Source organism: Somniosus microcephalus, chromosome 30, assembly GCF_052327205.1.
Source record: "Somniosus microcephalus isolate GS21.2 chromosome 30, FLI_Smic_1.0, whole genome shotgun sequence".
Classification (NCBI taxonomy): domain Eukaryota; kingdom Metazoa; phylum Chordata; class Chondrichthyes; order Squaliformes; family Somniosidae; genus Somniosus; species Somniosus microcephalus.
The window spans coordinates 29,366,163-29,377,977 of record NC_141016.1 but is presented as its reverse complement, the minus strand read 5'-3'; the positions used below and the strand labels follow the sequence as shown (position 1 = coordinate 29,377,977).

Here is an 11,815-nt window from a genome sequence, read left to right as displayed (position 1 = left end):
TAGCTATGAGGAAAGACTGGATAGGCTGGGTCTGTTTTCCTTGGAACAGAGGCTGAGGGGAGACCTTATTGAGGTGTATAAAATTATGAGGAGCCGAGATAAAGTGGATAGAAAGGACCTATTTCCCTTAGCAGAGGGGTCAAAAAACAGGGGGCACAGATTTAAAGTAATTGGTGGAAGGTTTAGAGGGAATTTGAGGGGAAATGTCTTCACCCAGAGGGTTGTGGGGGATCTGGAACTCACTGCCTGAAAGGGTGGTAGAGGCAGGAACCCTAACCACGTTTTAAAAGTACTTGGATGTGCACTTGGGATGCTCTAACCTGCAGGGCTACGGACCAAGAGCTGGGAAGTGGGATTAGGCTGGATAGCTCTTTGTTGGCTGGTGCGGACACGATGGGCCGAAATGGCCTCCTTCCGTACTGTAACTTTCTACGATTCTTTCTATGGACTTATATAGTTGCTTAAAAAAGAAACATTAAAAGGTGCGAGGAGTGAGCAGGAGCATGGGATTAAATATTCACCTTTAATATTTTTGAAATATTTATCCACTTCAAGGTTATCAATTCTGCTCCCACCACTGTTTGTTGTAACGCATTTCATGTCCTAACAACCCTGTCCAAAAAAAACAATGTTGTAAAAAATGGCCCAGGATGCGACCATTCCCCGTTGCTATGACCCGGGAGGCTCTTTTTTTTGCAACAGCTAATGTTTCATTTTATTTAAAACAGCAAGAACAAAGTGTACGAATGTGATAAACAATAACAATTGGTAGTGTCGTTTCTGAGATCTGTGTCTGCAGACAATTGCTTCCTTTTATGAGTTCAATAAGCAGTTTAATTAGTAATGTCGCTATTGGAACTCTTCCTGAAGAAGTTTATATAAGCAGGTTATTTGCAGCTCCTTCATTTAACCACAGCAGTCTATGTAAAGGAGGGAGAGAGCCAGTGAGACAGACACAAGAGACCAGGCTTGCTTGCTGCTGAGATCGAGCTTCCTTGTAATGGTGTACAATGCTACAGAACTGAACGTCATTCAGATACTCGTTTCACTTTTTTCAGTTTTACATGCAGTTCAAACGTTTGAAAAATGTACACGGTGTAAAAGAGGACAAATAACACCACAGGGAATATGTAGACGAGCACAACAATAACACTCCTGACAACCAGAAATTCATATCGATATCGGCATTTTGCAGCAATTTCTGTTGCTTTGTGAATGAGCACAGATGAAGCCACCACGGCAACAGGTCCACAGCCAAGAATGATGCAGCCATGAAAGTTACTGGACAAGAACGACAGAGACTGTTCAGATGCGTGACTTAGAAACAGGATGGAAACATAGATGAGCATTGCTAAACCCAAGAAACACCCAAATCCGGCGATGATATGGTACCACGTTGAAAGGCCTGCATCATTTACAGAGAGAAGACTTGCAATTAACAGGCAAATGAAGGACAAAAGTTGAAAGGTCACAAAAATGGTCGTAAATTCCTTCTGGTGGTTCTGAGCTAGGGAGCTCTTTAGGGCAACGAAGATTATGAAAGCTGCTGCAACGAAGGAGGTCAAGTTACTAACCATAGCAAGGGCAGACATCACCAAAGCGTAGGTAACAATGAAGAAAATCCCATTTTGGGTGAGGAAGTGCGAGTTGCTGTTTGTGCTGACCTCGTTTCTCACTGTGCAGGTATATAAGCCGCAGTCTGAGACTTGCATGTCTTTGATAAACAGTGTGATGTTATTAAATTCAAGCCTGACATGTGAGCCGTTCAGGAGTTGCTGGTTATCTTTTTCCCACACGATGCTACTTGCTTTTCCGGTTTTCACAAAGCAACTCAGCGCAACATGATCCAGCATATTGGCAGGACTCTGAACGATCTGTGGAGCTCGCAGCCGTTCCTGGACTTCCATGAGAAAAGTGATATGTTTGTACACAAGTGTACTGCCTAATGGAGGGCCGAGAATCACTTCAAAAATGCCACTGTCTTCCAATTCTAAATTCTTCAGTAAGAGAGACCCAGTCTTTAAATTAAAGTTCACTCGGTGTTTGAAATACGAATTGAATGACATAATGTCACTGTAAGATGTGTACTGCAGAATTGTGTGCTCACTTTCAGGGCCCAAGAACCGCCAGGTGATCTTGTGTGTAGACTCACTCTTATTGACCGGCAGCAGGGCAAAGGAACCTACAATACGGATTATTTTAATCGGTTGAACCACGGTGTTCTGAGAATTCACATCTGAGAATTGAGGAGACCAGTCATTACTCCACCGGTAAACGCCACTGTCCCCCAGCTGCAATCCCTGCGGCTGGCCGGAGCCATTGCTGGGATGAACCTTTTTCACTCGGTCAGGATCTGACCTCCCGCTCTTGTAGTCGAAAGCTGGGCTCTTATTTCCCGGGCTGTCGTACTCCCACCGCACCACATCCTCAAAGCCAGGCGACAGCGAAGAGGAAAGCCCGTCAGCAACAGACGCCCAGGCCCAGGCCCAGGCCAGGCTGGAGCAGCTCCGCAGCCACATCCTCCCCGCTCACCTTCCCCGTTGCTATGGCCCGGGATGCTCACCTTCCCCGTTGCTATGGCCCGGGATGCTCACCTTCCCCGTTGCTATGGCCCGGGATGCTCACCTTCCCCGTTGCTATGGCCCGGGATGCTCACCTTCCCCGTTGCTATGGGCCGGAACGCTCGCCTTCCCCGTTGCTATGGCCGGAATGTTCAGTTTCTGCGTTGCTATGGCCGGGATGCTCATGTCCCCCGTTGCTATGGCCGCAATGCTCACCTTCCCCGTTGCTATGGCCCTCAATGCTCACCTTCACCGTTGCTATGGCCCGGGATGCTCACCTTCCCCGTTGCTATGGGCCGGAATGCTCACCTTCCCCGTTGCTATGGCCGGGATGCTCACCTTCCCCGTTGCTATGGCCCGGGATGGCCTGGCGCTGGTGGATTGCAGCTCCATGGAGTGGCTCCTGACAGTTTGTGTTCTGCTTCTGGGCTCTTGCTCCCTCAGCGGTGAGTGCAGAAACCTGCCCAAGGACAGGAGCTCTGTGCTCCAGGAGGCTATGCATACTAACATCCCAGGACAGGCCTCTGCCTCTGGGGCTGTAGAGGAAGCCCTGAAGAAAACATTCTTTGAAAAGTGGATCCTGATAATGAAAAAAAATCCCTCTTTAAAATGTATCCGGTTGAGGCCATTCCTTCCTTAAAAAGGGGTCCTGAATGAGACACTCCCTCTTTAATTGGATTCAGACTGTAAGAGTTCTCTTTGAAAAGAGTCCATGGGAGTATTTCCTCTTATTAAGGTTGTCTTGATGGTGAGACTCCCTCCTCATCTGTTTGCTCTGTCTCCTCCCCATTTGTGTGCAGGTGGCACCGATGATTATGTTGGAAGAATGCGAAGCATCTCACACATGATGCGTTGCTTAGGCCGCGACAATTTTAAATTTGACTTTGTTCCGTACGGTTGCCACTGTACACGCAAGAAAAGGCGGATTGTGGTTGGAAAGCCTGTGGATTTTATTGATTGGTAGGTACTGTGAGTGCTGTTGGCTGGCAGTGCGGAAAGTAAGAATGAACTTGCATTTACATAGCGCCTGTCGCATCCTCAGGACATCCCAAAGCTCTTCACAGCCAATTAATTACCTTTTATGTACAGTCACTTTGGAATTTAGGCAAACATAGCAGCCAATTTACACACAGCAAGATCCCACAAACAGCAATGAGATAAATAAGCAATTCATCTGTTAAAGTGGTGTTGGTTGATGGACAAATGGTCACCAGGAGAACTCCCTTGTTTTTCTTTGAATAGTGGCCTGGGATCTTTTACATCCATCTGAACAGAGAAACAGGGATTTGGTTTAAGGCCTTAATAAAAGACTTCCAACAATGCAGTACCCCTCTACAGTACACCAAAGTGCCAGCCTGGATTATGTACTTAAATTCATGCAGTGGGGCTTAAACCCATCACCTAATTCAGAGATAAGAGTGCTACCACCAAGCCAAGAGCATTCATACGAAACATATGAAAAAGTACAGATAAAGACTAGCTAATTTATTGAGCCTGCCCTACACTGGCATGGGGTAACTTCTAAACACCATCATCACCACTCAAGCAGCCCTGCAATCGCATGGGAGTTATAAAACAAAACAGAAAACAAAAGCCATAGGCCAATTTAGGGAAAGACTGAGAAATTATGAATAATTCTAATTCATTAGGGTGATGGGAACAAAGCTCATCCTTATTCCCAGAGAACCCTGCTTTGCTTCTGTTATCAGTATCTTTGTTCAGTAATAGTCTTTGCAGAGTTTCAGAAAGATACAATCATGGTATCGTGATCATTCCTGGACTGGCCAGCCATAGGTTTACTGTCAGTGAATTCTGGTGGGAAATCCACTGCGGCTCAGACATGTTTTCATCCTTTAAACCAAGAGTAGGAAATGAAGGTCTGCTACTGTCTGTCCAAGTGAAGTAATATTTATCAATTCCTTTACAAAAAGTCATTTGACAAATGTAATGCATGGCGTGTCTCACTAGTGACATTACTTTTTACACTGAGTAGCGTATTCTCAGTACTCTCCCCCTCCTCCATTGTAAATTTCCGTCCCCACTGCCTCCACCCCAGACCCCAGCTCCATATTCCCAGCGAGGGGACACTCAGTTTAACATGTCCCCAGGAATTTTCAATTCCACTTTTGAGCACAGCACTGATTCAGGGTTGGAGAGGAGAGGGAGGGTTAGGCTTTTTCGCCTTCTCTCTGTGTGGCAGACTTCATTGATTCCACCATTCGATCCCCAAGCACATCACAGGATTCCCTGGTTTGTGAGCCTCAGTGCAGAACCTGATAAGTCAACTCAGGTCAACTTGTCCAGTGACTTTCCTACTTTCCTCTTCACGATCTTCTGCTACTTCATCAGAACCAGCAACTTATGAGTGGGAACTTGTCTTTCACCCGTCCTTAGTGTACTGACGCTCGGTGTCCCAGTATAAATTCATCTTTCCTAATCATTCCTTTAATGTGAATGTTTCTTTTGAGTGAATGTTACAACCTGTCTGTTCCAAGGTGCTGTCTTCAGCATCAGTGCTGTTATAAGACGCAAGTAGGAGAAGGTTGCAACCCAATGATCTACTACAAATGGAGCTGCATTGATGGGATTGTAGAGTGTCCTTCAAGTAAGTTTATTGGACTAAGATTTACTTATGTTCAGAGTACAGACAACGGGCGGTGTAGGCCGTAGCTAGAGCCAACAATGGGCAGTGTAGGCCGTAGCTAGAGCAGACAATGGGCAGTGTAGGCCGTAGCTAGAGCAGACAATGGGCAGTGTAGGCCGTAGCTAGAGCAGACAATGGGCAGTGTAGGCCGTAGCTAGAGCAGACAAGGGCAGTGTAGGCCGTAGCTAGAGCAGACAACGGGCAGTGTAGGCCGTAGCTAGAGCAGACAATGGGCAGTGTAGGCCGTAGCTAGAGCAGACAATGGGCAGTGTAGGCCCGTAGCTAGAACAGACAATGGGCAGTGTAGGCCCGTGGGTAGAGCAGACAATGGGCAGTGTAGGCCGTAGCTAAAGCAGACAATGGGCAGTGGAGGCCGTAGCTAGAACAGACAATGGGCAGCGTAGGCCGTAGCTAAAGCAGACAATGGGCAGTGTAGGCCGTAGCTAGAGCAGACAATGGGCAGTGTAGGCCGTAGCTAGAGTGGGCAGTGTAGGCCGTAGCTAGAGCAGACAATGGGCAGTGTAGGCTGTAGCTAGAGCAGACAATGGGCAGTGTAGGCCGTAGCTAGAGCAGACAATGGGCAGTGTAGGCCGTAGCTAGAGCAGACAATGGGCAGTGTAGGCCGTAGCTAGATCAGACAATGGGCAGTGTAGGCCGTAGCTAGAGCAGGCAATGGGCAATGTAGGCCGTAGCTAGAGCAGACAATGGGCAGTGTAGGCCCGTGGATAGAGTAAACCCGAGGCTCCCACAAACTCCCTCAGTGAGTGACACCTACCACAAGGGGAGAGGGCAGCCTACCTGTATATATTGTAGTTCCCCAGGAAGGAAAAATATCTCTGTTGGATGGAAAGAAAGAAAGAACTTGCATTTCTACAGCGTCTTTCTCGAGCTCAGGACGTCCTGAAGTGCGTTTCAGCCAATGAAGTACTCTTGAGGCGTAGTCACTAGTGTAATGTAGGAAACATGGCAGCCAATTTGTGTACAGCAAAGTCCCACAAACAGAAATGTGATAATCGACCAGATCATCTGTTTTTAGTGATGTTGGTTGAGGGATAAATATTGGCCAGAACATCACAGAGAACTCCCCTGCTCTTCTTTGAAATAATGCCATGGGATCTTTTAAGCCCACCTGAGAAGGCAGATGGGACCTCGGTTTAACCTCTCTTCTGAAAGACGGTCCCTCTGACAGTGCAGCGCTCCCTCAGTACTGCCCCTCCGACAGTGCAGCGCTCCCTCAGTACTGCCCCTCCGACAGCACAGCACCCCCTCAGTACTGACCCTCCAACAGTGCTGCAATCCCTCAGTACTGCCCCCCGACAGTGCAGCGCTCCCTCAGTACTGCCCCCCCGACAGTGCAGTGCTCCCTCAGTACTGCCCCTCTGACAGTGCAGCGCTCCCTCAGTACTGCCCCTCCGACAGTGCAGCGCTCCCTCAGTACTGCCCCCCCAACAGTGCAGTGCTCCCTCAGTACTGCCCCTCTGACAGTGCAGCGCTCCCTCAGTACTGCCCCTCCGACAGTGCAGCGCTCCCTCAGTACTGCCCCTCCGACAGTGCAGCGCTCCCTCAGTACTGCCCCTCCGACAGCACAGCACCCCCTCAGTACTGACCCTCCAACAGTGCTGCAATCCCTCAGTACTGCCCCCCGACAGTGCAGCGGGGCCTCAGTACACCCCTCTGACAGTGCAGCGCTCCCTCAGTACTGCCGCTCCGACAGTGCAGCGCTCCCTCAGTACTGCCCCCCGACAGTGCAGTGCTCCCTCAGTACTGCCCCTCTGATAGTGCAGCGCTCCCTCAGTACTGCCCCTCCAACCTTGCAGTGCTCCCTCAGTACTGCCTCTCCGACAGTGCATCGCTCCCTCAGTACTGCCCCTCCTACAGTGCAGCGTTCCCTCAGTACTGCCCATCCAACAGTGCAGCACTCCCTCAGTACTGCCCCTCTGACAATGCAGTGCTCCCTCAGTACTGCCCCTCCAACAGTGCAGCACTCCCTCAGTACTGCCCCTCCGACAGTGCAGCGGAGAGCTCCCTTAGTCCTGCCCCTCCGACAGTGAAGCACTCCCTTAGTACTGCCCCTCCGACAGTGCAGCGCTCCCTCAGTACTGCCCCTCCGACAGTGCAGCGCTCCCTCAGTACTGCCCCTCCGACAGCACAGCACCCCCTCAGTACTGACCCTCCAACAGTGCTGCAATCCCTCAGTACTGCCCCCCGACAGTGCAGCGCTCCCTCAGTACTGCCCCCCCGACAGTGCAGTGCTCCCTCAGTACTGCCCCTCTGACAGTGCAGCGCTCCCTCAGTACTGCCCCTCCGACAGTGCAGCGCTCCCTCAGTACTGCCCCCCCGACAGTGCAGTGTTCCCTCAGTACTGCCCCTCTGACAGTGCAGCGCTCCCTCAGTACTGCCCCTCCGACAGTGCAGCGCTCCCTCAGTACTGCCCCTCCTACAGTGCAGCGTTCCCTCAGTACTGCCCATCCAACAGTGCAGCACTCCCTCAGTACTGCCCCTCTGACAATGCAGTGCTCCCTCAGTACTGCCCCTCCAACAGTGCAGCACTCCCTCAGTACTGCCCCTCCGACAGTGCAGCGGAGAGCTCCCTTAGTCCTGCCCCTCCGACAGTGAAGCACTCCCTTAGTACTGCCCCTCCGACAGTGCAGCGCTCCCTCAGTACTGCCCCTCCGACAGTGCAGCGCTCCCTCAGTACTGCCCCTCCGACAGCACAGCACCCCCTCAGTACTGACCCTCCAACAGTGCTGCAATCCCTCAGTACTGCCCCCCGACAGTGCAGCGCTCCCTCAGTACTGCCCCCCCGACAGTGCAGTGCTCCCTCAGTACTGCCCCTCTGACAGTGCAGCGCTCCCTCAGTACTGCCCCTCCGACAGTGCAGCGCTCCCTCAGTACTGCCCCCCCGACAGTGCAGTGTTCCCTCAGTACTGCCCCTCTGACAGTGCAGCGCTCCCTCAGTACTGCCCCTCCGACAGTGCAGCGCTCCCTCAGTACTGCCCCTCCGACAGTGCAGCGCTCCCTCAGTACTGCCCCTCCGACAGCACAGCACCCCCTCAGTACTGACCCTCCAACAGTGCTGCAATCCCTCAGTACTGCCCCCCGACAGTGCAGCGGGGCCTCAGTACACCCCTCTGACAGTGCAGCGCTCCCTCAGTACTGCCGCTCCGACAGTGCAGCGCTCCCTCAGTACTGCCCCCCGACAGTGCAGTGCTCCCTCAGTACTGCCCCTCTGATAGTGCAGCGCTCCCTCAGTACTGCCCCTCCAACCTTGCAGTGCTCCCTCAGTACTGCCTCTCCGACAGTGCATCGCTCCCTCAGTACTGCCCCTCCTACAGTGCAGCGTTCCCTCAGTACTGCCCATCCAACAGTGCAGCACTCCCTCAGTACTGCCCCTCTGACAATGCAGTGCTCCCTCAGTACTGCCCCTCCAACAGTGCAGCACTCCCTCAGTACTGCCCCTCCGACAGTGCAGCGGAGAGCTCCCTTAGTCCTGCCCCTCCGACAGTGAAGCACTCCCTTAGTACTGCCCCTCCGACAGTGCAGTGCTCCCTCAGTACTGCCCCTCCAACAGTGCAGCAGTCCCTCAGTACTGCCCCTCTGACAGTGCAATGCTCCCTCAGTACTGCCTCTCCAACAGTGCAGAGCTTCCTCAGTACTTCCCCACTGACAGTGCAGAGCTCCCTCAGTACTGCACTGGAAGTGTCGGCACCTTATTGATAATCTGCTCAGAGAGTATTTTTTTTGAACAGTTCAGTTGAAAGGGCTGGGGGATGGGTTTGTTGTTGCACATGGTCAGACATTTGTGTGGAAATGCCAGCAAATTACTGTGTCTCTTTGAGCTGCAGGTCCACAGAGTGTCAAAGCTGTTGCTGATTATAGCTTACGCTGATCTCTGGATACCCTGCCCCTGACAATCCTAGTGCTCCCTGTGCATGGGCAACATATTCAAATTATATTAGTGAGCGGTCCTTGCTGGATCTGGTGGGGTTAACTGCCCCCTTCAGTAGTACAGATTCTTGCAGAACCCAACTGTTCTGCCACAATCTAAACTGGGATCCTGCATTGGCTTGTAGCTGTCTTGTTATCTACTGTAAGCCTATTGTTTGACATATTTTATAACTCTCTCTGACTTTATAACAAAATTAAATTCCTCACATTAGTGTCTTGAATCTCTGGTCTGTATGTAATATTATCCATATAGACTGACGATGTAGTGGGAATTCCAGAATGCAGTTTACGGCACTGGGATGATTGTTAATCTGAGGTCCATGGACTCTGTGGGGGCAGACAGCTGATAGGCAGAGAGTTCAGATTATAAGGCATGCGAGCTCTTAATGCAAACTGGAAGTTGTTCGATGACTAACTGCTGCAAAGAACCTGAACCTGTAAGAGTGAGATGGTCTCATATTCAGTATATTGCATTAATAACCTAGTGTACTCCCCATTACTGTGCCGGGACCATGAAACTCCTAAATGTGACTCTGCCTTTAAAGCAGGGCTTATTTGGGACAAATGAGCAATTTCTAGAACCTATCAGAGATCATACATTTTTTTGAAATGATTGTTGGGTTTTGTTGTTTGAATTCTACTCTTTGAATGGACATTTCTGAATAGTTTTTCCTTACTCACCATTCAGGACCAAAGAAAAATCTGTGCCTCATATCCAGGTGCACGTGTGACTACTATCTGGCGCTGTGCCTGCTCCCATTCCCAATCTGGGAGAAGTATAAGAATCACTCATTCAAAAATTGCTCCAAAGAAGTCCAGTGCTTTTTTCCCAGCTAAAATAGAATGGAAACAAAATAAAAGGTTTTCAAAATTATACATCCAGTCCTTTTCCAGTTTGTTCTCTGCTAATCTGTCTGAGTGTTTGGAGTGACGACGAGGAGCTGGCATCCAACCAAGTCAAAATGGAAGTGTCGAAGAACATGATGGCACAATAGTGATCAGTTTGTGTACCACAGAGTGATTTGGTCTGATGCAGACTTTTGTACAGGATACCTCCGTGTAATGTTGGAGGACTCATAGGGGGAAGGGTTGGATATAGCAACTGTAGCAAGAAACTACGGGAGGAGAAATGGTCATCCGGCCTTTGAATCCCCTTCCTTCCGCAGACCATACACAATCTGCTCTATTATCGACTCAACCCAAGATCATTAAATATTAGTCTGGAACATCTATCTCATAGAATCATAGAAAGTTACAGCACGGAAGGAGGCCATTTCGGCCCATCGTGTCTGCGCCAGCTAGCAAAGAGCTATCCAGCCTAATCCCACTTCCCAGCTCTTGGTCCGTAGCCCTGCAGGTTAGAGCATCCCAAGTGCACATCCAAGTACTTTTTAAATGTGGTTAGGGTTCCTGCCTCTACCACCCTTTCAGGTAGTGAGTTCCAGACCCCCACAACCCTCTGGGTGAAGACATTTCCCCTCAAATCCCCTCTAAACCTTCCCCCAATTACTTTAAATCTGTGCCCCCTGGTTTTTGACCCTTCTGCTAAAGGAAATAGGTCCTTTCTATCCACTTTATCTAGGCCCCTCATAATTTTATACACCTCAATAAGGTCTCCCCTCAGCCTCCTCTGTTCCAAGGAAAACAGACCCAGCCTATCCAGTCTTTCCACATAGCTAAGATTCTCTACTCCTGGCAACATCCTTGTAAATCTCCTCTGTACCCTCTCTAGTGCAATCACATCTTTCCTGTAATGTGGTGACCAGAACTCCACGCAGTACTCTAGCTGAGGCCTAACTAGTGTTTTATACAGTTGAAGCATAATCCCCTTGCTCTTGTATTCTATGCCACGGCTAATAAAGGCAAGCATTCCGTATGCCTTCTTAACCACTTTATCTACCTGGCCTTCAACCTTCAGGGATCTGTGGACATGCTCTCCAAGGTCCCTTTGTTCCTCTACACTACTCAGTGTCCTACCATTTAATGTGTATTCCCTTTCCTTGTTAGCCCTCCCTAAATGCTTTACCTCACACTTCTCCGGATTGAATTCCATTTGCCACTGTTCTGCCCACCTGACCAATTTATTGATATCTTCCTGCAGTCTACAGCTTCCTTCTTCAGTATCAACCACACAGCTGATTTTAGTATCATCTGCAAACTTCTTAATCATACCCACTATATTCAAGTCTGAATCATTGATATATACCACAAAAAGCAAGGGACCCAGTACTGAGCCCTGCGGAACGCCACTGGAAACAGCCTCCCAGTCACAAAAACAACCATCAACCATTACCCTCTGCTTCTTGTCTCTGAGCCAGTTTTGAATCCAACTTGACACTTTGCCCTGAATCCCATGGGCTTTTAACTTCATGACCAGTCTGCCATGTGGGACCTTATCAAAAGCCTTGCTGAAGTCCATATACACTACATCAAACACACTATCCTCATCTAACCTCCTTGTTACCTCCTCAAAAAATTCAATCAAGTTTGTCAGACATGACCTTCCCTTAACAAATCTGTGCTGACTATCCTTGATTAATCCGTGTCTTTCTAAATGAAGATTTATCCTGTCCTTCAGAATTCTTTCTAATAATTTTTCCACTGCCGAGGTTAGGCTGACTGGCCTGTAATTACTCGGTCTATCCTTTTCTCCCTTTTTAAA

At 49.5% G+C, this 11,815-nt stretch overlaps 1 protein-coding gene across 1 annotated transcript; it reads right to left on the bottom strand.

Moving 5' to 3' along the window:
- Positions 1–459: 459 nt before the first annotated feature.
- LOC147098070 (uncharacterized) lies at positions 460–3,841 on the bottom strand. Its single transcript, XM_085971303.1, has one exon. The coding sequence runs from the start codon at positions 2,517–2,519 to the stop codon at positions 1,029–1,031; it is 1,491 nt and encodes a 496-aa protein (XP_085827429.1). The 5' UTR covers positions 2,520–3,841; the 3' UTR covers positions 460–1,028.
- Between the last annotated feature and the right edge of the window lie 7,974 nt (positions 3,842–11,815).

Coding starts and splice junctions, on each gene's coding strand:
- LOC147098070 (XM_085971303.1), bottom strand. CDS start 2,519: ATGTGGCTGCGGAGCTGCTCCAGCCTGGCCTGGGCCTGGGCCTGGGCG.